The following is a 27,890-nucleotide window of genomic DNA, read 5'->3' as shown; positions in this document are numbered from 1 at the left end:
TGAGTTGAACTAAGACACTCATCATCTCTAACCCTAATGCGTACCATTACCATGGGAACGGTGAGTAGAACTAAGACACTCATCATCTCTAACCCTAATGCGTACCATTACCATGGGAACGGTGAGTAGAACTAAGACACTCATCATCTCTAACCCTAATGCGTACCATTACCATGGGAACGGTGAGTAGAACTAAGACACTCATCATCTCTAACCCTAATGCGTACCATTACCATGGGAACGGTGAGTAGAACTAAGACACTCATCATCTCTAACCCTAATGCGTACCATTACCATGGGAACGGTGAGTAGAACTAAGACACTCATCATCTCTAACCCTAATGCGTACCATTACCATGGGAACGGTGAGTAGAACTAAGACACTCATCATCTCTAACCCTAATGCGTACCATTACCATGTCTCCTTTAGAAACAATCTTTACTAAGTCTTCTTACTATGTTTCCCCCCAGATGGGAGGCAGGTAGTGGAGGTGGACAAAGTGGAGCTGGGCTCCCTGGTTCCAAACTCTCAACCAGAGACATTCATCAACATCAGGGGTAGGCCTAACTGAGAAACAAGGTTTACGTTATTAGACAGAAATGGTGGCTGGCTGGTGCCTCTAAGCCTTTGGGTTGGTTATGGGCATTGTGAAGCCAAAGCAACTTTGTGGACATATAACCTATTCAATTCCTTCCATTCTATTCTGCTCTCTCTGCTCTGCTCTACTCTGCTCTACTCTGCTCTGCTCTGCTCTACTCTACTCTACTCCTCCCACTAGGTAACCTGTTGGCTGACACCATAGACAACAGTATCAGCAGTGACTCTCTGGCCTCTTTGATCCGTATGCCTGGTGGCTGTGTGGAACAGAACCTAGCCAGCATCACCCTGCCTCTTATAGCCACTGTCTACCTGGACCGCTCCAACGACTGGGAGACTGTAGGGGTGCAACGCAGGGTGGAGGCCATCAACTACATACAGAAAGGCTACCAGAAGCAGCTGGTGTATAAGAAGAAAGATGACTCTTACCCCCCCTACAGGAATGAAGGCACAAGCACATGGTATTGTTCAAATACATAGAAGAAGAAGAAGAAGAAGAATGTGTATCAATCACAGAGTAATCTAAATAATACAATGGATTGTATTTGTAACCCTCAGACCCTCTCTCTCTACCTCTTCCCTTTTCTCTCTCTTTTTCTGTCTCCCTCTCCTCTCCCTTCCCCTCCACCTTCTCTTTCCTCGTCTCGACCTCTCCCCCTTCCTCCACCCTCTCCTCCCTCCCCCTCTCCCCCTTCTCCTCCTCTCCCTCCACCTCTCTCCCTTCCCCCGCACCCTCACTTTCTCTCCCTTCCCCCCACCCTTTCTTTCTCCCCCTCTCCCTCCACCTCTCTCCCTTCCCAACCACCCTCTTTCTCTCCCTCTCCCTGCCCACCATCTCTTTCTCTCCCTCTCCCTGCCCACCATCTCTTTCTCCCCCACCCCCTCTTTCTCCCCCTCTCCCCCCTATCCATTATAGGATCACTGCGTATGTAGTGAAGGTGTTCTCTATGGCTCATCAGCTGGCAGGAGTGAGTGAACAGGATGTGTGTGGTCCTCTCCTCTACCTGCTCAACAACAAACAGCAGATCACTGGATCTTTCAGAGAGGACAACCCTGTCTACACTACTACTATGACAGTAAGAAAGAGACACACACACACACACACACACGAGTGGATGCAGAAGCACGCTCACAAATACACACATGGACTGATGTGCGCACACAGTCACACTCTGACAGACAGAGAGAGATCTGGGACTGAAGTCTTATAACAGCTTCTCTCTTCTCCAGGGTGGGGTACAAGGTGCAGAGTCTCAGTCCACTTTGACAGCCTTTGTCCTGATAGCCATGACTGAAGCCACCAAGCATACAGAACTCAACTGCAAAGGAGCTGGTCACACCATCAAGGTAAGCCGGTCACAGAACCGGCAGAAACTGTTATATTGGGACGGGAGATAAGTAAGTTATTTATTTGTATTTATTTATTTAACCTTTATTTAACTAGGCAAGTCCGTTAAGAACAAATTCTTATTTACAATGACGGCTTAGGAACAGTGGGTTGTTCAGGGGCAAAACGACAGATTTTTACCTTGTCAGCTCGGGGATTCGATCTAGCAACCTTTCGGTTACTGGCCCAATGCTCTAACCACTAGGCTACCTGATATCCCAGTTAGAAGTAAGTTAGTCATCTGTGAGTAGGATGCCTTTTTACCTGACTCCCCTGGTGAATCTTGGATTTCGTTGGCTGACCTGTTATCACGCTACGTTTGCATGCGCCATGGCTGACCATTAATCGAACCGGTGTATATTGCATGTCGGTGTTGGGAAATGGGGCTTTCAGGTTTATTCTTTATCCTTCTGCTCATATAAGAATGGAATTCATAAGCCGCCAACTAATGGATAGACAGTGAAGTTGTATTCTATTGTATTGTATTAGAATGGGATCCAGAATGCTGCTAACTATCTGAGGAGCACGTATGGTATTCTGAAGAGACCCTACTCTCTGGCCATCTCTGCCTACGCTCTGTCTCTGGTTGACCAGACATCTTCACTGTTCTTAAAAACCCTGCTACTCAAAGCTGCCTCTCCAGGTAGGAAAATGTCTGTCTGTCTCTGTTTCTCTCTCTCTCCCCCTCTCTATTCTCTGCTGTGCTTCACTGTTATTCTCTCCCCCTCTTCCCTCCCCTCCCTCCCTCTCTCCCCTCCTCCAGACGGTACCCATTGGCCAGACAGTGAGAACCGCCTCTTCACTCTGGAGGCGACGGGCTACGCCCTGCTAGCCCTGGTGAAGAGTAGTCACATGACTGAAGCCGCCGCACCTTTCGAGTGGCTCAACGAACAGCGCCGCAGGGGCGGGGGCTACGGATCCACCCAGGTACTGAGTGACATCACCGGAAACAAGTATTGCATGATGTCAGTGAGCTGAGTTTATGTCAACAGTGTTATTGCAGGTTGTCACTAGCCAGTCCAGTTGGTTGCCATTTGGATCTCCACACAATCCAGTACATATTTTATAATAATCTCTCTGCTTCCTCTCTCTCTTCCCTCTCCTCTCCTCCCCGTCTCTCTCTCCCCTCTCTCTTCCTCCCCTCTCGCCCTTCCTCTCTCCCTCCCCCCTCTTTCGCTCTCTGTCTCTCTCTCCCCCAGCCCACCATGGTTGTTCTGCAGGGTCTGTCTGAGTACCTGATAAAGAAACCTCCTCCCAATGACCTGAGTCTCCAGGTGGACCTGAGCATCCAGGGCCGCAGCGACCAGCGCTTCCACTTCGACCCCAGGACCTCCTACGTGGCACGCTCCTCCAGGGTAGGAGGGATGCTGTTCTCTCTCCCTCTCTCTCTCATTCTCGCTCTCTTTCACCATTTCTTCTCTCCCAACCTACCTGTATCTTATGTAAAATATGTGGCCTAGGTTTAGTAACTATGATGTATCATGTTCCTCTTTCACCATCTCTTCTCTTCTGTGGGGTTTTCACTCAGGCTCCTATAGACCAGGGATTCAGAGTGGAGGCCAAAGGGAAGGGGCAAGGTATACTAGAGGTATGACCACAAAACATGTCTATGGCCATTAGTCAATGCATGATAGCAGAGCTTGTCTTTGATAATTTTGTCACATTGATGTATGATGTCATATTTGTTTGTGTTGTCACTTCCTGGTCTAATGACCTCTGCCCTAGGTGGTGACCTACTACAACGAGCTCCCTGAGGTGCATGAGAAGAGCAGCTGCAAGAACTTTGATTTGGACGTGACCATCGCAGAATCTAGTGGTAGGTTAATCCAGCTCTCAATCTCCATTTCTATCTTAATCTCAATCTTAGTCTCAATCCCAGTCTCAAATCTTAAACTCAATGTTTTTTAACCCTGCTGACAGAAAAGCCTCCACCAGATGCAGAGAAGTCCTACAGGATCACTATTAACGTCAGGTGAGATTATACAGTACTATGTTGAATATCTAGGCTACCTGGCAGTCTGTCTTTTCATACTCTCCTTTGGTCCCCTCTCCGAAATACACGAGGGGACTTACTGTTATTGGATTACACTTGAGTCTCTACTTTTTGATTCTATCTTCCTCTTCATTCTACTATTCTCTCTCTCTCTCTTTCCAACCTCCAGGGCTCTGGGACCAAGGGAGGTCAGGATGGTTGTTCTGGACATCAGTCTTCCTACTGGGTTCGTCCCAGAGAATGAAGACCTGGAGATGGTACTGTTACAGTACAACTACTGCTGTACTGGAACCCACGTTAAAGGGATAGTTCACCCCAATTACTAAGTTACACCTTGGTTTCCTTACCCTGTCAGCCGTCTATGGACAAGTTATGACAGCAATCCATGCTTTGGTTTTATTTCCCTGGCACTGTTTCCAAATGCTAACTTTTTAGCAGGTGTAGCACAAATCCAATTCAAGTCATGGGACCGATATGTTTTTATTTGTTTTGCACATCGTATCCAAATCATCGGAAAGTATCTAACACTTATTGTGAAGCTCAACAAAGTCACTTACAGATGATTTGAACATGATGCCCAAAAATGCTAATATCGGGCCCATTACTTTAATGACATTTGCGCCACAAATGCTAAATGCTAAAGGGGATTTGTGCCACATATGCATTTGGAAACAGTGTCAGGGAAACTAAATCAAAGCATGGAGTGCTGTCATACCTTGTCCATAGACTGCTTACAGGGTAAGGAAACCGATATGTAATTTAAGTGAACTATCCCTTTAATCCACTTGTAATGTTCATCTGTCTCCACTAGATGGCGGTCTAACTGCATGTCTGGTCTTTGACTCAATGTCCAACTTGATTTTGACTGTGTCTTTAAGTGTAGCTTGTTGTGACCGTGTGCATATTGAACATGTTTTTGTGTTTGTTTGTTTGCCTCCAGCTGACCAACTCAGTGGACCGTTACATCAACAACTTCCAGATAGTGGACAACCTGAGTGACAGAGGCTCCCTCATCATCCACCTCTTCAAGGTACCAGAACAGATCTAGGATCAGCTTATCCTCCCATAAATCCTAACTTTTTAGGTGGGATCTTAGATCAGTGTCAAGGGGTAACTTCCTTCCTTTTCATCATTCACCTGTTCAAGGTACTGGAACCATAGAAATAGAATCTCAATAGAATCTCATTCTATTTCTATGACCTGAACATAGAGAGACAAGCGTTACCATGTCAACCCTAGAAGTTGACTGGTCATAATACTTTCACTCTGTCTGGGTTGAGGTTGTCTGTGGCCTGTATGCACAGATCTTGGATCAGCTTTCCCTCCCCAAATCTTAAAGGTGAAAGGCAAACTATTAACTCAAACTGGCCTTAGATCAGTGTCCGGAGGTAGCTTCATTGTGCTCTCCTGTGGTCTACCTGTGCTACCAGGTGTCCAACAAGGAGACTGAGACCATCATCTTCCGACTGCAGCAGACATTCAAAGTGGGACTCCTCCAACCTTCATCTGTCACTGTCTACGAGTACTACAACCCAGGTAGATACTGTCTACCTGTACTACAACCCAGGTAGATACTGTCTACGAGTACTACAACCCAGGTAGATACTGTCTACGAGTACTACAACCCAGGTAGATACTGTCTACGAGTACTACAACCCAGGTAGATACTGTCTACGAGTACTACAACCCAGGTAGATACTGTCTATGAGTACTACAACCCAGGTAGATACTGTCTATGAGTACTACAACCCAGGTAGATACTGTCTGAGTACTACAACCCAGGTAGATACTGTCTACAAGTACTACAACCCAGGTAGATACTGTCTACAAGTACTACAACCCAGGTAGATACTGTCTACAAGTACTACAACCCAGGTAGATACTGTCTACAAGTACTACAACCCAGGTAGATACTGTCTGAGTACTACAGCCCAGGTAGATACTGTCACTATCTACGAGGACGACAACCCAGGTAGATACTGTCACTGTCTACAAGGACTACAACCCAGGTAGATACTGTCACTCTCTACAAGGACTACAACCCAGGTAGATACTGTCACTGTCTACGAGTACTACAACCAGGTAGATACTGTCACTGTCTACGAGGACTACAACCCAGGTAGATACTGTCACTGTCTACGAGGACTACAACCCAGGTAGATACTGTCACTGTCTACGAGTACTACAACCAGGTAGATACTGTCACTGTCTACGAGTACTACAACCCAGGTAGATACTGTCACTCTACAATTACTACAACCCAAGTAGATGCTGTCACTGTCTACGAGTACGACAACCCAAGTAGATGCTGTCACTGTCTACGAGTACTACAACCCAGGTAGATACTGTCACTGTCTACGAGAACGACAACCCAGGTAGATACTGTCACTGTCTACGAGTACTACAACCCAGGTAGATACTGTCACTGTCTACGAGGACTACAACCCAGGTAGATGCTGTCACTGTCTACGAGAACGACAACCCAGGTAGATGCTGTCACTGTCTATGAGTACTACAACCCAGGTAGATACTGTCACTGTCTACGAGTACTACAACCCAGGTAGATACTGTCACTGTCTACGAGTACGACAACCCAAGTAGATGCTGTCACTGTCTACGAGTACGACAACCCAAGTAGATGCTGTCACTGTCTACGAGTACTACAACCCAGGTAGATACTGTCACTGTCTACGAGTACTACAACCCAGGTAGATACTGTCACTGTCTACGAGAACGACAACCCAGGTAGATGCTGTCACTGTCTATGAGTACTACAACCCAGGTAGATACTGTCACTGTCTACGAGTACTACAACCCAGGTAGATACTGTCACTGTCTACGAGTACTACAACCAGGTAGATACTGTCACTGTCTACGAGTACTACAACCCAGGTAGATACTGTCACTCTACAATTACTACAACCCAAGTAGATGCTGTCACTGTCTACGAGTACTACAACCCAAGTAGATGCTGTCACTGTCTACGAGTACTACAACCCAAGTAGATGCTGTCACTGTCTACGAGTACTACAACCAGGTAGATACTGTCACTGTCTACAATTACTACAACCCAGGTAGATACTGCCACTGTCTACGAGTACTACAACCCAGGTAGATACTGCCACTGTCTACGAGTACTACAACCCAGGTAGATACTGTCACTCTACAATTACTACAACCCAGGTAGATACTGTCACTGTCTACGAGTACTACAGCCCAGGTAGATACTGTCACTGTCTACGAGTACTACAGCCCAGGTAGATACTGTCACTGTCTACGAGTACTACAACCCAGGTAGATACTGTCACTGTCTACGAGTACTACAGCCCAGGTAGATACTGTCTATGAGTACTACAACCAGGTAGGACTATGGTTTGTTTTGACTATATTTCATATGCCCTTGAACAAGAGAAGCTATTGTAAACATTGGAGTTGATAATTTCTCTCTGTCTGGTGGAGAAATGTTAACATAGCGTGTCTCTCTCTCTATCAGACCACCGCTGCAGTCGCTTCTACAGCCCCAAAGAGGACAAGGACGAACTCACACAGATCTGCAGGAACAATATATGTCGCTGTACACAGGGTGAGTGTTTGTGTTTGTGTGTGTGTGTGTGTGTGTGTGTGTGTGTGTGTGTGTGTGTGTGTGTGTGTGTGTGTGTGTGTGTGTGTGTGTGTGTGTGTGTGTGTGTGTGTGTGTGTGTGTATCTGTGTGTGTGTGTATCTGTGTTTGTATGTATCTGTGTTTGTGTGTATCTGTGTGTGGTTGTGTGTGCGTGTGTGTGTCATACAGATGTGTGTCTCTCTCCTATTAGGTGATTGCTGTGTGTCTAAGTCCCTAACCGATCCAGTCCCCTATGGAGCACGAGAGGACCACGCATGTAAAGGATTATACCACGGTATGCTATATCTGTTTTCACTATAAAATATAATACACATGTTATAGGCATTATAGGCATGTTATAGGCATGTTATAGACATGTTATAGGCATGTTATAGGCATGTTATAGGCATGTTATAGGCATGTTATAGGCATGTTATATACAGACATGTTATAGGCATGTTATAGACAGACATGTTATAGACAGACATGTTATAGGCATGTTATAGACAGACATGTTATAGGCATGTTATAGACAGACATGTTATAGGCATGTTATAGACAGACATGTTATAGGCATGTTATAGACAGGCATGTTATAGACAGGCATGTTATAGACAGACATGTTATAGACAGGCATGTTATAGACAGACATGTTATAGACAGGCATGTTATAGACAGGCATGTTATAGACAGACATGTTATAGGCATGTTATAGACAGACATGTTATAGACAGACATGTTATAGACAGACATGTTATAGACAGACATGTTATAGACAGACATGTTATAGACAGACATGTTATAGGCATGTTATAGACAGGCATGTTATAGACAGACATGTTATAGACAGGCATGTTATAGACAGACATGTTATAGACAGACATGTTATAGACAGACATGTTATAGGCATGTTATAGACAGGCATGTTATAGACAGACATGTTATAGACAGACATGTTATAGACAGACATGTTATAGGCATGTTATAGACAGGCATGTTATAGACAGACATGTTATAGGCATGTTATAGACAGGCATGTTATAGACAGACATGTTATAGACAGGCATGTTATAGACAGACATGTTATAGACAGACATGTTATAGACAGACATGTTATAGACAGACATGTTATAGGCATGTTATAGACAGACATGTTATAGACAGACATGTTATAGGCATGTTATAGACAGACATGTTATAGACAGGCATGTTATAGACAGACATGTTATAGACAGACATGTTATAGACAGACATGTTATAGACAGGCATGTTATAGGCATGTTATAGACAGGCATGTTATAGACAGACATGTTATAGGCATGTTATAGACAGACATGTTATAGACAGACATGTTATAGACAGACATGTTATAGACAGGCATGTTGTAGACAGACATGTTATAGACAGACATGTTATAGACAGACATGTTATAGACAGGCATGTTATAGACAGACATGTTATAGACAGACATGTTATAGGCATGTTATAGACAGACATGTTATAGGCATGTTATAGACAGACATGTTATAGGCATGTTATAGACAGACATGTTATAGACAGACATGTTATAGACAGGCATGTTATAGACAGACATGTTATAGACAGACATGTTATAGACAGACATGTTATAGACAGGCATGTTATAGACAGACATGTTATAGACAGACATGTTATAGGCATGTTATAGACAGACATGTTATAGACAGACATGTTATAGGCATGTTATAGACAGACATGTTATAGACAGGCATGTTATAGACAGACATGTTATAGACAGACATGTTATAGACAGACATGTTATAGACAGACATGTTATAGGCATGTTATAGACAGACATGTTATAGACAGACATGTTATAGGCATGTTATAGACAGACATGTTATAGACAGACATGTTATAGGCATGTTATAGACAGACATGTTATAGACAGACATGTTATAGGCATGTTATAGACAGACATGTTATAGACAGACATGTTATAGGCATGTTATAGACAGACATGTTATAGACAGACATGTTATAGACAGACATGTTATAGGCATGTTATAGACAGGCATGTTATAGACAGGCATGTTATAGACAGGCATGTTATAGACAGGCATGTTATAGACAGACATGTTATAGACAGACATGTTATAGACAGACATGTTATAGGCATGTTATAGACAGGCATGTTATAGACAGACATGTTATAGGCATGTTATAGACAGACATGTTATAGGCATGTTATAGACAGGCATGTTATAGACAGACATGTTATAGACAGACATGTTATAGGCATGTTATAGACAGACATGTTATAGGCATGTTATAGACAGACATGTTATAGACAGGCATGTTATAGACAGACATGTTATAGACAGGCATGTTATAGACAGACATGTTATAGACAGACATGTTATAGACAGACATGTTATAGACAGACATGTTATAGACAGACATGTTATAGGCATGTTATAGACAGGCATGTTATAGACAGACATGTTATAGACAGACATGTTATAGACAGACATGTTATAGGCATGTTATAGACAGGCATGTTATAGACAGACATGTTATAGACAGACATGTTATAGACAGACATGTTATAGACAGACATGTTATAGACAGACATGTTATAGGCATGTTATAGACAGACATGTTATAGACAGACATGTTATAGGCATGTTATAGACAGACATGTTATAGACAGACATGTTATAGGCATGTTATAGACAGGCATGTTATAGACAGACATGTTATAGACAGGCATGTTATAGACAGACATGTTATAGACAGACATGTTATAGACAGACATGTTATAGACAGACATGTTATAGACAGACATGTTATAGACAGACATGTTATAGACAGACATGTTATAGACAGGCATGTTATAGACAGACATGTTATAGACAGACATGTTATAGACAGACATGTTATAGACAGACATGTTATAGACAGACATGTTATAGGCATGTTATAGACAGACATGTTATAGGCATGTTATAGACAGACATGTTATAGGCATGTTATAGACAGACATGTTATAGACAGACATGTTATAGGCATGTTATAGACAGACATGTTATAGGCATGTTATAGACAGGCATGTTATAGACAGGCATGTTATAGACAGACATGTTATAGACAGACATGTTATAGGCATGTTATAGACAGACATGTTATAGGCATGTTATAGACAGACATGTTATAGGCATGTTATAGACAGGCATGTTATAGACAGGCATGTTATAGACAGGCATGTTATAGACAGACATGTTATAGGCATGTTATAGACAGACATGTTATAGGCATGTTATAGACAGGCATGTTATAGACAGGCATGTTATAGACAGGCATGTTATAGACAGACATGTTATAGACAGACATGTTATAGGCATGTTATAGACAGACATGTTATAGGCATGTTATAGACAGGCATGTTATAGACAGGCATGTTATAGGCATGTTAGACATGTTATAGGCATGTTATAGGCATTATAGACATAGGCATGTTATAGAGATTACAGACATGTTATAGGCATTATAGATCTGTAAATCTGTCACACTGAGACAATACTATACCATGTACAGTATATGGTACAGCTATAAATGAATGTTGTCCGTCAGAGGTAAAACTATCATCTAACGCTTCATTCTTTAATTGTCTTAGTCAAATTGTTCCTTGGGGACAGTCAAGTGTATGATATCATTGATTGAGTAGAGTGTATTTTGCTGTTCTCTGACGCTTCTCACGCTTCTGTCCTCCAGTGTACAAGGCCAAGGTCCTGAGTGTCAGCCAGAGTCAGTACGACAGATACGAGATGAAGATCACACAAGTTATAAAAATAGGTAAGCCTCCCATGTTATCTTATGTCATCTAGTCCTTCTCTGTCCTCTACCCATCTCTCCTTACCCTCATTGTTTCAGAATGTGATGCTGAGTTAGTTCAAACATGGTTAACTCTGTTTCTCTCTTACTCTCTCTCTCCCTCTCTCTGTCCATTCCTCCCTCTCTCTCTCTAGGAGTGGAGGAGGAGGTCAGTGTGGGTGACACTAGGGTCTTCCTGTCACATGCTGGCTGTAGAGGAGGTCTGGACCTGAAGGAGGGTACAGACTACCTCCTCATGGGGCCAAAAACTGACCTCTGGTACAAGGACAGCTCCACCAACAGGTGAGGAGAGGCAGTGACATGTTATAATGGACTTATAGTACTGGCAAGACAAAGCAAGTCAGAGCAATAAAGTTCATGTTAATATCTGCCTAAAGGGGTTATTTTCTCTCTTCTTTCTCTCTCTCTCTCTCAGTGCCACATACATGCTGGGCAAGGATACCTGGGTAGAGCATTGGCCCACCTCAACAGAGTGTGTTAGTGATGCCAAACTCAAGGCCAGGTGCACAGAGCTGGACAACTTCAGCAAGGACCTCTCAGAGAAGGGATGTCGGTTTAAATAGACTCACTCACTCACTCACTCACTCACTCACTCACTCACTCACTCACTCACTCACTCACTCACACACACTCGCAGCCTATCAGCTGCCATGTAGCTTTACACCTCTGGATGCACTGGTTCAGCAGAAACTGTCACCATTTGAGCCATGCAGTCGACATATCCTGCTCTGTTGTATAATCACCATGGTAACCATTAGAGGAAAATGGACATTAGAATTAGAAAGCGTAAAAACATGACAGACTGGTGTTAAGCCTGGGTGGGTCTAGGATTGTGTTACTGGGAGCTCAGTGATTCGTCACAGCCAGGGCTACTTGAGATGCCATACAATCACAACACACACACTCACACGATGGGAACTCACTCAGGTGGCACTGAGTGCAGTGGAATATTGTCTCACTACTGTGCAGAATGCATTAGTGTTCCTGAATGTTCCACATAGAGAGACTAACAGAATAAACACCAGGGAGATTCTCAGTACAAACCCTGTATTGAGTTTTTAATTATTCACAGCCTTCTCTTTCTCATACCGTTTGATTACTTATCCATGTTGTAGATTGCAGTACTTTATACCTCTCGTTGCCACAGATTTGCAAACATAATGATCAACCCATATTCTGCTCTAAGAAAATAAATGGATGTGTGGTTGTGGTTGGGTTGATTGAAGTATTCTTGAGGTATTGTATAGTAAATAATGCTGATATAGTTCTTGCACTCTCACACACACACGCATCACATATAGGTAGGCCAACAGTATGTAAACTAACTTCAAATAACAGAATATCAGTCTACTTTTGAAATGCTATCGCCATAGCAATGACTCATGATTTCCATGGGATTTTCTGCTGCCCCTAAAATGTGTGTGTGCCTTCCATAATCTAAATAGGAAGGCCTGGTAATGGGCAGCTGGTCACACAGCTGGTCACAAATGTTGGTATAGTGTGGGTAGTGTACACACACACACACACACACACACTGGCTTTGCGTGCGTAGAGGGTACACACAGTGACTTACACACAGTAGCATTTGCTCAGGGGGATATTTCACTGCTTCTGTATCAGATAATGGGATGTAGTCCTGCATTGAGAAAGGGAGAGAAAAAGGCCTACAATTGAAGAGAGAGATAAATACAATGAGAGAGAGATAAAGAGAGAGATGGAGGGAGAGAAATACAATGAGAGAGAGATAAATAGAAAGAGAGAGATGGAGAGAAATACAATGAGTGAGAGAGATTAATACAATGAGAGAGATAAATATAATGAGAGAAAGATAAATAGAAAGAGAGAGGTGGAGGGAGAGAAATACAAAGAGAGAGATGGAGAGAGAGAGATAAATATAATGAGATCAAGAAATACAATGAGAGAGATAAATATAATGAGAGAAAGATAAATAGAAAGAGAGAAAGAAATGCAATGAGAGAGAGAGAGAAATACAATGAGAGAGAGATGGAGAGAGAAATACAATGAGAGAGAGAGAAATACAATGAGAGAAAGAAATGCAATGGGAGAGAGAAATACAATGAGAGAGAGAAATACAATGAGAGAGAGAAATACAATGAGAGAGAGAAATATAATGAGAGAAATATAATGAGAGAGAAATACAATGAGAGAGAGAGAAATACAATGAGAGAGAGAGAGAGAAAGAAATACAATGAGAGAGATAAATATGGGAGAAAGAAATACAATGAGAGAGATAAATATGAGAGAGATATGGAGAGAGAAATACAATGAGAGCGAGAGATAAATACAATGAGAGAGAGAGATGGAGAGAGATAAATACAAAGATATAAAGATAAGCAAATATGTCTCTTAATCCTCGGGCCAAACAGAGTTTAGTTACTGCTTAGTTACTGTAGGCTGCATTGGCACGCTAACTTCCTGATCTGATACTGGAGATCACAGAACAGCAGCTACTGTGGGACAGTGGCTATGTTTCCTCTCCCCTTCTCCTGAGGTGTGTGCGCTTATACTCCCTGTCATGATTTTAAGAAGAATGGACTGGTGTAAGGAAACTCATACTAGCCACGCTTTCACCTTTCCAATGCTTTTAAATGCATTAGGGGGAGTGATCGAAAGCACACCTCTGGGTGAAGGGTAAAGAATCAGAACTCAGCTTCTGGGTGCAATGGTCGATTTCTCGTGTCCTCTCTCCTCGTCTCCTTCTCAAAACGGCACAGGAAAGCGTGGAGCGTGTTGGAGGACAAGACCCTAGGTTTCTTCTTCTCCAATCCCTTGATTGGTCCTACTGAAATGAGAGAGGAACATGAGGAATTTGAGACTTACTGACACAGCAGTTGTTTCGTATCTCTCTCACACACAAGAGGTAGAAGTCACACTCTCTCCTTTGTCTTGAGTTATTACCCTCATCTTTTACATGTGGTGAAACAGACATATTTGTAAATCAACATGATTTCAGAGTGAAACATTTATGTTCGATAAGAGTTTGAAATGTCAGTGTTTATAACATTTAACATTCTGTCAGTGAGATCTTCAAGTGTATGATGAAGGAGAAGGACAAAACCCTCCAAATGTAAAGCCTTACTAAGCAGAATCCTGAGAGGGATTGTTATGGGAACAAGTTGTTTTGGAGCCAAACTAGTTCACCTATGCTTTGGCCTCTGTGTGTCCGTATGTGTCTGTATGTGTCTGTGTGTGTGCTGCTCCTTTAAGCCCAAAGTAAAAAACATGGAACACTGCCTGAATTCTGACCATGTAGGCCTTAGAACATAAGCCAGCAAATCAGTGCTCCTTTCTCCTTGAGACATCACCCAGGGGAACAGATGTGGCCCAGGAAATGAAGAGGATCGGCATCATGGGTATTCGCACACAAACCTCCACTCTCTCTAGTAAATCTTGAAGACGCACACACACACAAGACGTCACACACAACATCCTGACTTAATTTCCTGTGTTGTGACATGAAATACACAAGATGACAATCTTGAGAGTCTCTCCTGTTTTCCAATCTCTATACTGTCCGTGCTTCTATATCATCACTTATAGGGGGGCGCAGTGTGTTGAAAGCATGATGGAGTCCAGAAACAGGATTTGATCTGACATTACGCTACTACTACAGCCTTTCATCCTGCTACTGTTTAGACATTACGCTACTACTACTGCCTTTCATCCTGCTACTGTTTAGACATTACTATACTACTACTGCCTTTCATCCTGCTACTGTTTAGACATTACTATACTACTACAGCCTTTCATCCTGCTACTGTTTAGACATTACGCTACTACTACTGCCTTTCATCCTGCTACTGTGTAGACTATACTATACTACTACAGCCTTTCATCCTGCTACTGTTGAGACTATACTACAATACTACAGCCTTTCATCCTGCTACTGTTTAGACTAAACTATACTACTACAGCCTTTCATCCTGCTACTGTTTAGACTGTACTATACTACTACAGCCTTTCATCCTGCTACTGTTTAGACTATAATATACAAAAACTGCCTTTCATCCTGCTACTGTTTAGACTAAACTATACTACTACTGCCTTTCATCCTGCTACTGTTTAGACTAAACTATACTACTACTGCCTTTCATACTGCTGCCGTTTAGACTATAATATACAAAAACTGCCTTTCATCCTGCTACTGTTTAGATATTACTATTCTAACTACTGCCTTTCATACTGCTGCTGTTTAGACAATACTACTACTGCCTTTCATACTGCTGCTGTTTAGACTATACTATACTACTAGTGCCTTTCATCCTGCTGCTGTTTAGACAATAATATACAAAAACTGCCTTTCATCCTGCTACTGTTTAGATATTACACTCCTACAGCAGACTTTCAGCCTGCTACCGTTTAGACTATACTACTACTGCCTTTCAGCCTGCTACTGTTTTAGATATTACTATACTACTGCAGCCGTTTAGCTTGCTACTCTTTAGACATTACTATACTTCTACAGCCTTTCATCCTGCTACTGTTGAGACTATACTATACTTCTACAGCCTTTCATCCTGCTACTGTTTAGACATTACTATACTTCTACAGCCTTTCATCCTGCTACTGTTGAGAGTATAATACTACAGCCTTTCATCCTGCTACTGTTTAGACATTACGCTACTACTACTGCCTTTCATCCTGCTACTGTTTAGACTATACTAGACTACTACAGCCTTTCATCCTGCTACTGTTTAGACTATACTACTACAGCCTTTTATACTGCTACTGTTGAGACTATACTACTACAGCCTTTCATCCTGCTACTGTTTAGACATTACGCTACTACTACAACATTTCATCCTGCTACTGTTTAGACATTACGCTACTACTACAACATTTCATCCTGCTACTGTTTAGACTATACTACTACTGCCTTTCATCCTGCTACTGTTTAGACATTACGCTACTACTACTGCCTTTCATACTGCTACTGTTTAGACATTACGCTACTGCCTTTCATCCTGCTACTGTTTAGACATTACGCTACTACTACTGCCTTTCATCCTGCTACTGTTTAGACATTACTATACTTCTACAGCCTTTCATCCTGCTACTGTTGAGACTATAATACTACAGCCTTTCATCCTGCTACTGTTTAGACTATACTTCTACAGCCTTTCATCCTGCTACTGTGTAGACTACACTATACTACTACAGCCTTTCATCCTGCTACTGTTTAGACATTACTATACTTCTACAGCCTTTCATCCTGCTACTGTTGAGAGTATAATACTACAGCCTTTCATCCTGCTACTGTTTAGACATTACGCTACTACTACTGCCTTTCATCCTGCTACTGTTTAGACTACACTATACTACTACAGCCTTTTATACTGCTACTGTTGAGACTATACTACTACAGCCTTTCATCCTGCTACTGTTTAGACTATACTATACTACTACAGCCTTTCATCCTGCTACTGTTTAGACTATACTATACTACTACAGCCTTTCATCCTGCTACTGTTTAGACTATACTATACTACTACAGCCTTTCATCCTGCTACTGTTTAGACTATACTATACTACTACAGCCTTTTATACTGCTACTGTTGAGACTATACTACTACAGCCTTTCATCCTGCTACTGTTTAGACATTACGCTACTACTACAACATTTCATCCTGCTACTGTTTAGACATTACGCTACTACTACAACATTTCATCCTGCTACTGTTTAGACTATACTATACTACTACAACATTTCATCCTGCTACTGTTTAGACATTACGCTACTACTACAACATTTCATCCTGCTACTGTGTAGACTATACTATACTACTACAACATTTCATCCTGCTACTGTTTAGACATTACGCTACTACTACAACATTTCATCCTGCTACTGTTTAGACTATACTACTACTGCCTTTCATCCTGCTACTGTTTAGACATTACGCTACTACTACTGCCTTTCATCCTGCTACTGTTTAGACTATACTATACTTCTACAGCCTTTCATCCTGCTACTGTTGAGACTATAATACTACAGCCTTTCATTCTGCTACTGTTTAGACATTACGCTACTACTACTGCCTTTCATCCTGCTACTGTTTAGACTATACTACTACTGCCTTTCATCCTGCTACTGTTTAGACATTACGCTACTACTACTGCCTTTCATCCTGCTACTGTTTAGACTATACTAGACTACTACAGCCTTTTATACTGCTACTGTTGAGACTATACTACTACAGCCTTTCATCCTGCTACTGTTTAGACATTACGCTACTACTACTGCCTTTCATCCTGCTACTGTTTAGACTATACTTCTACAGCCTTTCATCCTGCTACTGTGTAGACTACACTATACTACTACAGCCTTTCATCCTGCTACTGTTTAGACTATACTTCTACAGCCTTTCATCCTGCTACTGTGTAGACTACACTATACTACTACAGCCTTTCATCCTGCTACTGTTTAGACTATACTACTACAGCCTTTCATCCTGCTACTGTTTAGACTATACTTCTACAGCCTTTCATCCTGCTACTGTTTAGACTATACTATACTACTACTGCCTTTCATCCTGCTACTGTTGAGACTATAATACTACAGCCTTTCATCCTGCTACTGTTTAGACATTACGCTACTACTGCTGCCTTTCATCCTGCTACTGTGTAGACTATACTATACTACTACAGCCTTTCATCCTGCTACTGTTTAGACTATAATACTACAGCCTTTCATCCTGCTACTGTTTAGACATTACGCTACTACTGCTGCCTTTCATCCTGCTACTGTGTAGACTATACTATACTACTACAGCCTTTCATCCTGCTACTGTTTAGACTATACTATAATACTACAGCCTTTCATCCTGCTACTGTTTAGACATTACGCTACTACTACTGCCTTTCATCCTGCTACTGTTTAGACTATACTTCTACAGCCTTTCATCCTGCTACTGTGTAGACTACACTATACTACTACAGCCTTTCATCCTGCTACTGTTTAGACTATACTTCTACAGCCTTTCATCCTGCTACTGTGTAGACTACACTATACTACTACAGCCTTTCATCCTGCTACTGTTTAGACTATACTACTACAGCCTTTCATCCTGCTACTGTTTAGACTATACTTCTACAGCCTTTCATCCTGCTACTGTTTAGACTATACTATACTACTACTGCCTTTCATCCTGCTACTGTTGAGACTATAATACTACAGCCTTTCATCCTGCTACTGTTTAGACATTACGCTACTACTGCTGCCTTTCATCCTGCTACTGTGTAGACTATACTATACTACTACTGCCTTTCATCCTGCTACTGTTTAGACATTACGCTACTGCCTTTCATACTGCTACTGTTTAGACTATAATAATTCTGCAGCCTTTCATACTGCTACTGTTTAGACTATACTATAATACTACTGCCTTTCAGCCTGCTACTGTTTAGACATTACTATACTACTGCAGCAGGGTTCCCCAACTAGCGGCCTGCGGGTGATTTTATTTTATTTGCCCCCCTAAGTTTTCGGACCAAAAACTGTTGGACATGAATGACTGTAAAAAAAAAACCTGCAAATCAGTTCCATGTGATTTTAATTTTGGAAATCTGTTCCAAATTATTCCCACGCATAATAGAGAGATATATATATATCTGAGCCACACGGCCCCGTGTGGCTCAGTTGGTAGAGCATGGCGCTTGCAACGCCAGGGTTGTGGGTTCGATTCCCACGGGGGGCCAGTACAAAAAAAAGTATGAATGTATGTACTTGTAAGTCGCTCTGGATAAGAGCGTCTGCTAAATGACTTAAATGTAATGTAAATGTATATATATATGTGATCATTTACGAATGTAAGTGTAAAAGTATAACTTTAGTCCGTCCCCTCGCCCCAACCCGGGCGCGAACCAGGGACCCTCTGCACACATCAACAACAGTCACCCACGAAGCATCGTTACCCATCGCTCCACAAAAGCCGCGGCCCTTGCAGAGCAAGGGGAACCACTACTTCAAGGTCTCAAAGCGAGTGACGTCACCGATTGAAACGCTATTAGCGCGCACCACCGCTAACTAGCTAGCCATTTCACATCGGTTACATAAGCAAGGTTTGAAATGATTGTTTTAGTCAAATATTATATATTTTGGGCATCTTGCGGTCAATTTGCACTCTACAAATTATTTGTAATTAAACATCCGATCAGGAAAAAGTTGTCCCGTGGCTGCATCTAGTAGATGATCCCTATACTATAGCCTTTCAGTGGTGGCAAGTCTGTCTGACTAATTGTGTCCTAGTTACAATGCTTTACAACTTATTGCACATCACAACTCAGTAGATTAAACAGCAAATGACACCAACTCCCCCTTCTGTAATACCCACCTACCTGCTTACTCAACCACCTGGATTCTTATCAACAGGTGTGAGATCAGTTCAAAGCATACCTAACTAATACAGTACCATTTGAATCATTTTTATTTTATTTTAATTTCACCTTTATTTAACCAGGTAAGCTAGTTGAGAACAAGTTCTCATTTACAACTGCGACCTGGCCAAGATAAAGCAAAGCAGTGCGACACAAACAACAACACAGAGTTACACATGGAATTAACAAGCGTACAGTCAATAACACAGTAGAAAAAAGAAAGAAAGTCTATATACAGTGTGTGCAATTTGGGTAGGTGGCTGTTTGTGTTAGACTCGAGATAAGCTTGACTTTGCCAATGTCAAGGCCCTAACACACTTGTCTTGAGTTTTATCTTAGTGTATGAGTGTTCTGACTCAGAGGAGGCTGGTGGGAGGAACTATAGGAGGACAGGCTCATTGTAGTGGCTGGAATAAAATCGTTGGAATGGTACCAAACACATCAAACACAACACAACTCCGTTCCATTAATTCCATTCCAACCATTACAATGAGCCCGTCCTCCTAAAGCTCATCCCACCAGCCTCCTCTGTATGACTAATTCCACACACACTACCTATCTGCAGTTCATCAATTATAGTCAACATCTCAAGGTAAACCTTTAATCATAAGTTAGCGACGTTTGATGTTTTAATACTGCACATAAAGGACTAACTCCCACGCATCCAAGTTAGAAAAAAACACATGCCAACATCATTTTGTAATTGCCCTAAAGGTACAAATAAAGTTATTTGAAATGAATTGACTTCACTCATACTGCACCGTCTAAGTGTGCACTTCCTCTAAGCACACTTGCTTGATCCTTTTCTTTGATAAGCCAAGTAGCATCATGCCAAACACACACAGTTGATGGTCAAGCTGTGCCAGGCAGATATTCAATATAACATCATAGTGAAGGAGATCTCTATTGGCATCTAGTGCTTTTCTCTCCTGTCATCATTATCATCCACTCTCATTCAAGTTCACTTTCTGTCTCGCTTAGACTTGTACAGTCTGTGTAGTCTCAGTAGTGTGTGTGTGTGTGTGTGTGCATGTGTGTGCGTGTGTGTGTTATTCAGTGTGTGTGTGTGTCTTATTCATAACTTTTAATGAGTTCTCAGAAGAGATACTGTGCATAAATGCGGCATTGGAAAATTACGATGCTGCCAGGTTTCAAGTCCCAACACATGACTGTTTCTGGTTCTCTGTTTTCCGCCATCACCTGCTAGACAGTTGGCCTGTGTACAGCAATAATAACTGTCTCATTAACACACACACACATCCTTAAACACCTGCCATGACAGAGTTTGCTACCCTAGGTGCCCTTGTTTGATCCTACATTAAAGGTGTGTGTGTGTGTCTGTGTGTGTGTGTGTGTGTGTGTGTGTGTGTGTGTGTGTGTGTGTGTGTGTGTGTGTGTGTGTGTGTGTGTGTGTGTGTGTGTGTGTGTGTGTGTGTGTGTGTGTGTGAGAGAGACAGACAGTCCCCTCTCCTTTATGGACCAATCACCACATGTTCCATAGGTATCACTCACCTTTCCATTGGACAGTACCAGCTGTGTAACCCCACTACAGGCGTGTTGGAGCAGTATGGTATACAGTGGGCAAGGTTGGTTGATAGGGCATTGTATTGTCATGACAATCTGTGAAAGCCAGCTCCTCTGTTTGCAAACCTGTTGTCTTGAACACACACACACACACACACACACACACACACACACACACACACACACACACACACACACACACACACACACACACACTCTCTTTCTCTATCTCTCCTGCTCTCTCTTTCTGCTGCATTAACAAGATTAAGAGAGGACAATTAGCAAACCACTCACAACCACTTGTATCACTCTGGGAAAGAACGACAGAAATCTCCCTCTCTCCTCTTCCAAAAGAAGGGATTTCCTCTGGTCTTGAGTTGTGAAGTAAAGGCTTTAAGTGTCTGATCTGATGTGCTAATGTTGGCCCCAGTAACAATGGTCTAGTGTATAGAGGGAGTTTATTTTGGGGTCTGGTTAATGGGGGGAAGTGGAAGGTATTGTTCCCTGTGTGTGTGTGTGTGTGTGTGTGTGTGTGTGCGTGTGTGTATCAGACTAAGGTCTTTTGTGTCTGTGTTTCAAATAGCACCCTATTCCCTTTATAGTGCAGTACTTTTGATCAGAGCCCTATCAAACGTAGTGCACTATATAGGGAATAGAGTGCAATCTGGCACGCAGCCTGTGTCAAGGTCCGGACACACTGGTAGAGAGGTGACATCATTGTCACTAGTTGCTGCCCAGATACAGAGGCTTGAAGGAGGAAGCATCGCATTATCGCCAAATTAGGTGACAATAGATTTGTGGATGTGTGTGTGTGCGTCAGTGCAAACAGGCATTTGGGTGTGTTGGTGGGGTTTACTTACACACCGATTAATCAATTCAAAACAGAATGATCTCTCTCATAGCCTCTCAGTTAGACTAAAAGAAAGGTTCTGGAAAAACAGAGACAGCAGCTCTCATCGAAGCCAACAATGTAAAGGACGACATGACTGTTTAATCCAAATGTTCCAACCTTTTCACACTTCCTAATCATATTCCAAAACAGCTGCCAGCTGTAAGCAACTGCATCATACGACGTGTGTGTGTGTGTGTGTGTGTGTGTGTGTGTGTGTGTGTGTGTGTGTGTGTGTGTGTGTGTGTGTGTGTGTGTGTGTGTGTGTGTGTGTGTGTGTGTGTGTGTGAGACTGTGTTTGTGTTTGACATAAACTCAACCTCAGTACAGTAATGTCAGTCATCAACCTGACTACAAGTCAGTAATGGAAAAGGGAGTGACTAGTTAGTATCAAAATAGGGGGAGAGGAAGAGGAAGAGGGATTTAAAGAGGGATGTCAGCCTTGGTGCTGCAGCTGGTTGATTTGAGAGGCATTGTGAGGGTGTGAGAAAAAGACAGCGAGACAGAGACAGAGCGATAGAGACAGCGAGACAGAGCGATAAAGACAGGGAGACAGAGCGATAGAGACAGGGAGACAGAGACAGAGCGATAGAGACAGCGAGACAGAGACAGAGCGATAGAGACAGCGAGACAGAGACAGAGCGATAGAGACAGCGAGACAGAGCGATAGAGACAGGGAGACAGAGACAGAGCGATAGAGACAGCGAGACAGAGACAGAGCGATAGAGACAGCGAGACAGAGTGAGACGAAGACAGAGACAGAGACAGAGTGAGACGAAGACAGAGTTGAAACAGTTGATTGAGAAAGAGAGAAAGATCTGTGAATAATCTGTGAATCCAGAAGCACCCAGGACCAGGTTCGGTGACATGCTGGTATATAGACCCTTAGATGTGGCCAGAGGAGGTTTACACATAGAGAAATAAAGTAGAGTGTTCTAGTCATGTCCCAAATGCCACCCTGCTCCCAATACAGTGCACTACTTTTGACCAGGCCCAATAGAGCTCTGGTCAAAAGTAGTTCACTATAGTAGGGAATGGGGTTCCATTTTGGATGCACATTGGATCTTTGTCTTAACCATCTGAAAACAAAGAGCAGATTATAGAAGAGGAAACACGTACACATGAGAAGTGGGCTCTCCTCAGATATGATGAGATAATATAGCAACAGCTGTGGCTCTACTGTTTAACTTACATCTGAAATGTTTTGTCTTAGCAGGACTGATAAGGAATATGACATTCCATCTTTTAGTGCATTCTTCTGTTTTGATGCTTATGTGATACTCAAACAGGCAATTCATGAAATCTCATCTCCACAGGAAAGACACAATAATCTTGTTCCGACCTATTGCATAGGATGCTGCTTTAGATGTGGGTAAAGCGTATGGTGCAGGAGCATATTTCCATGTATATGTGTGACTTTTTGGTAGCAGCAGAGGGACTCTGTATCCCAAACACCAAACCTCTCTCAAGCCTATGCTTAAACAGATGGAGCCATTGCATTAACTAACCATATAGGTAAACCAAACACTAGCATATTCAAGATGTTTATCCAGGATAAGTCTTCTGTTGGCCGCTTCCCAAACATTTATGCTTCACACAATAGTTTTTGGGAGGTGGCCAACCATGAGATTACCCCGGGTTTAATGGTTGAAATCGTGAAATCCATTCTGACTGACTTCTTTGGTATGGGTTCTTATAATGAATGTGTAGAAGGGAAACTAAATCAGACCTGGATTAAAATACTATCTAAAATCATTTAAAATACTTTATCTGGGATTGATTGAGCTTGACTGTCACTACGGAACCAATAGAATAGTGACAAAAATGCAAACGTCGCCCATCCAGCACTTCAGGCAAACTATAGATGTAGGATCTTAATTTGATCACTCTTTTGTTGCTGAGAATTTTCCTGCAGAGCAGGAAATACAAACTTGTAGTGTATTCAAGGTTTAAAAATGCTTCTGAAGTTTGTCATTTCCACTTTAGTGTCAGACTTGGGTTTGCTCTAACAAGATCCTACATCGGTAGAGCAAATGTTAAAAGTATATGAAAAGATTTCAAATAGTATTCAATCACAGGTCTGACACATATGAAGTTTTTCATTATGCACTATGCATAGGAGTTTGAATAGAATTAGGTATAGACTTTTACACCCTGCTTGTAAAACTCTCATCCCTCCACAGATTAAATGTAACTAGCGACTGGATTCAATCCGTATCGTGAAAGTATCATGGTAAAGCTGCGTACATTTTTAAAGTAATTTACAATTGAGCCGACATATGCAGTGTTTACCGTGAATGCAGTCTCCGCGGACACTGGAACATTGCCTTGAAATTTAAATGGAGCTATAACGCAGATCTTCCACGATACTTCTGCGATACGGATTGAATCCAGACCTATTTCTCCCTCTCTCTTCTCTCTCATGCACATTCCCTCTCTGTGTCTCTCCATATCTCAATTTGTCTCTGTTTCTCTCTCCTTTCTCTATTTTACTGTGTCTATCCTGTTGTCTGGGTCTAGACTTTAGGGAAACCTCTAGCCTCTCTGTCGGCATGACAACATGCATGCTACTGCCCCTACCATAGCAGGAGGCATGTCCCACTTCTATCCCACAGAGGAAGTGAGAGAGAAGAGAGAGAGAGGTATACAGAGAGGTTAAGGGTCCAGATCATTGCCCTTTGGCATCACTCTCTCCGGGTCCAAGGATGTCACAGTGGAATGTTCTGGATCGGTTCGGTTCTAACCCAGTTGTTTCCCTAATTCGGACCCCTGTGCTGTAAGTGAGTGTGTGTGTGTACACATGTGCACTTGCATGTGTGTCTGGCGCCTTGCAGGAGTCAAGTACACCAGACCAGAGCAGCCCAAAGCAAAGCCCTTCAGGGTTGATGGAGGGAGAGACAGAGTCACTGAGTCTCTGTCTGGCTAAATAGGTCTTAATTGGCAACAAACCTTGTTTCTCTTCCTCCTTCCGTCCTCATTTGCCCCTCCTCCTGGGCTCCTTTACCCCTTCATTCTTCTTCCTCCTCTCCCCATCTCCTTCACCTCCTTTTCCTCAATGTTCACCTCTCCCTCCTCCTCATCACCACTAAAGGATGTCAATGTCTGCATTTGTAGCTAGAATGGTGGCTGCTCTCGTGTTGAGAGAGACTGGGTCCAGTGGGCACAAAGTCCCTAACTATCTCAGTTGTGACACCGTGTCTGGTCACAAGGCACATAGTCAATGTGTGTAGGTCCGTGTGAACATGTCTGTTCTTCATCAAGTGTTGTTTTCAGCTCCAGCACACCGTGTCCCCCCTACCTCTGATCCCTCCATCCCTTTCGCTCTCTCGCTCCTTTATCATGGAGGTCAGTTGTGTCTACGGTCTGGCCACTTATTAATGAAGTTAATTAAACACCAATTAAAAACAGACACACTCAGCCCTCTGTGGCTGACCTGGAAGGGAGGGAGAGGGGTGGAGGAAGGACTGGAGGGGGGGGGGGGGTGTGAACAGATACAAGGGGGGAGGGTTGGAGGTGGTAGAGGTGCGAGGGGGCTGGAGAAGGAGGGAATTGAAGGAAGGGTGTAAGAGGGGGAAAAGAGAGAGGTGGAAAGCCTCCGGTGACTTTATAGGTTATAAACACTCTAAACTACTCAACCATGGGTTCGTACTTTGTTATAAATTAGCTCAGTCGCTTAAAATGTAATGACTAGTGCTTTAGAAGGGATGAAATGTTAATGTGTAAACTAGTAACCTGCCATTGTGTGGTAAAACAACACAGGGCATTTAGGAACAGTTACAGGATATGATGTTTATAGAGATCATCAACATCCTCATCACCTTCATCATCACTGTCATCACCAGCATCATTATCATCATCACCACTATCACCATCAAAATCAAGTCAAATGCTGTTTGTCACATGCACCGAATACAACAGGTGTAGACCTTACAGTGAAATGCTTACTTACAAGCCCTTAAACAACAATGCAGTTTTAAGAAAAATACCTAAAAAAGTAAGAGATAAGAATAACAAACAATTAAAGAGCAGCAGTAAATAACAATAGCGGGGCTATATACAGGGGGTACCGGTACAGAGTCAATGTGTCAATGTGCGGGGGCACCGGTGTTGAGGTAATTATGTACATGTAGGTAGAGTTATTAAAGTGGCTATGCATAGATAACAACAGAGAGTAGCAGCGGGACTGATGTAAGCGCGCCCACAGTCAAAAGCCAATGGTCTCCTTTATAGCCTATCTATCCATCTGTAGTTACAGAGCACACACCCGGAGAGCGGAGCGGAGTTGCAACGTGACCGCGCCCCGCCAGCCCCCAGCAACGCGGTAGCTATATCATATGACTCAAAGCGTTCCGACTTCATTCACTACGGAGATCACAGTCTACAGCGTGCGGGACCCGCGTTGAATAGATCCAATAGGCTACAAAAACCGTTTGATAAGAACAACCGGGACATGCGGACGGCTTGACATTATTTTTGACCTATCCTCCATTTGCTGATATAAACAGGACATAAAGTTTATATTTTTGGAAGTCTCCCATAAATGTATGGATAGTGATATATTATATTCTCCGAGAATTGTATCAACATGCATAAAGGATTAAAACACTGAAATGTGTCACAACGAGACGTCTTCACTTCAAGTGGATTATAGCCTAATCGACAAAATGATGACATTTCTCACATCTGGAAGTTCTTCTAAGCATAGATAGCTCTTGTCTCAGGTGCCGTAACTCCATCTCCTGCTCCTGTGTTGCTGCTGTGAAGCGGAGTAGGAAACCCAACTGACTTCAATAAACGTCAGTCTTAAATGTAAACCTAGATGAACACCCAATAAAGTCACACTGTTAGCCTCACCATGTTGCCTATAATAGCCAAATAATTCGCACTACCGGCTGTAGAGTCGTGGAGGTAGCGGTTCCACCCGAGGGATGGTACTGGATTCCCGGGGTTTGGGAGCGACGCCTCAGCTCCTGGTTCTGGAACGGTGTTGGTGGAACTACTGGAACTTTCTCTCGTTCTGGAGCCCAAAGGAGCCGAAGGGAGATGAGAGCCACTTTTCTGAGCTTCCTCCTCGCCTGCTTATTGTGCCTGTTACGCACCGCCGCTGAGGTAAAGGACTTTTATACGAGTTTTGGTTTGTACGCTATGTAGGGGCCAATTCTGTTCAAATTGTGCCGTTTTTAGTGCAACGCTTCCTTCGTTGGCAGGTGCAATGTTCGTTCGTTCATGCTCCACTTATGCATAATTATGCACAAAACTCCAGAGTAGCGTTGCTGTAACTCCGTCCAAAAATGACATGACAATAGGGGGAATCTATGGCTTTTCAGCAACAAGCGCAAACTAAGTGTGCATTATATCCCCCCCTTAATTGTGCACATATTTGTGCTTAAAACACTTCTTCAGCGCTACATAGTCACACTCATACCACTTCTATAGCCGCGCTATCCATTACGGTACAATAACGCCTGTGTAGGTAATAACGTGCTGTTATTTTCATTTAAATCTTTTCCTTTTCTTCTAGGAGGCCCCACTCCCCCGGGAGCTGTTGGAGCGGCTGTCCCGCAGTGAGATCCGCAGCATCAGCGACCTCCAGCGGCTCCTGGAGCTAGACTTGGAAGGTAGGCCTAA

General features: G+C 42.7%; 2 protein-coding genes across 5 annotated transcripts in view; both read left to right on the top strand.

The window, feature by feature from the left end:
• Positions 1–12,666, top strand: part of LOC120032520 (venom factor-like) — a 31,016-nt gene extending 18,350 nt beyond the window's left edge. For 2 of the 4 annotated variants that reach the window (XM_038978654.1, XM_038978653.1), the window contains 18 exons: positions 472–558; positions 780–1,059; positions 1,515–1,674; positions 1,829–1,945; positions 2,475–2,628; positions 2,749–2,912; positions 3,185–3,340; positions 3,514–3,573; positions 3,711–3,801; positions 3,906–3,957; positions 4,148–4,235; positions 4,919–5,008; positions 5,409–5,514; positions 7,472–7,561; positions 7,791–7,874; positions 11,333–11,413; positions 11,587–11,734; positions 11,868–12,666. In XM_038978654.1, the coding sequence (XP_038834582.1) occupies positions 472–558; positions 780–1,059; positions 1,515–1,674; positions 1,829–1,945; positions 2,475–2,628; positions 2,749–2,912; positions 3,185–3,340; positions 3,514–3,573; positions 3,711–3,801; positions 3,906–3,957; positions 4,148–4,235; positions 4,919–5,008; positions 5,409–5,514; positions 7,472–7,561; positions 7,791–7,874; positions 11,333–11,413; positions 11,587–11,734; positions 11,868–12,015 (2,156 nt within the window). In that variant the 3' untranslated portion in view covers positions 12,016–12,666. Of the gene's footprint in view, positions 1–471; positions 559–779; positions 1,060–1,514; positions 1,675–1,828; positions 1,946–2,474; positions 2,629–2,748; positions 2,913–3,184; positions 3,341–3,513; positions 3,574–3,710; positions 3,802–3,905; positions 3,958–4,147; positions 4,236–4,918; positions 5,009–5,408; positions 5,550–5,611; positions 5,670–6,316; positions 6,870–7,471; positions 7,562–7,790; positions 7,875–11,332; positions 11,414–11,586; positions 11,735–11,867 lie in introns of those variants that run through there. The other 2 variants (XR_005473828.1, XR_005473829.1) reach the window with 2 other exon arrangements.
• A 13,972-nt stretch (positions 12,667–26,638) lies between these two features.
• The window catches only part of LOC120032526 (platelet-derived growth factor subunit A-like), a 9,436-nt gene continuing 8,184 nt past the window's right edge, over positions 26,639–27,890 (top strand). Inside the window, exons 1-2 of the mRNA XM_038978666.1 lie at positions 26,639–27,371; positions 27,784–27,880. Of these exons, the coding sequence (XP_038834594.1) occupies positions 27,306–27,371; positions 27,784–27,880 (163 nt within the window). The 5' untranslated portion in view covers positions 26,639–27,305. The remainder of the gene's footprint in view (positions 27,372–27,783; positions 27,881–27,890) is intronic.

Source organism: Salvelinus namaycush, chromosome 39 (assembly GCF_016432855.1).
Source record: "Salvelinus namaycush isolate Seneca chromosome 39, SaNama_1.0, whole genome shotgun sequence".
Lineage (NCBI taxonomy): Eukaryota > Metazoa > Chordata > Actinopteri > Salmoniformes > Salmonidae > Salvelinus > Salvelinus namaycush.
The sequence above is the reverse complement of the archived record's forward strand: the minus strand, read 5'-3'. Positions and strand labels throughout refer to the sequence as shown.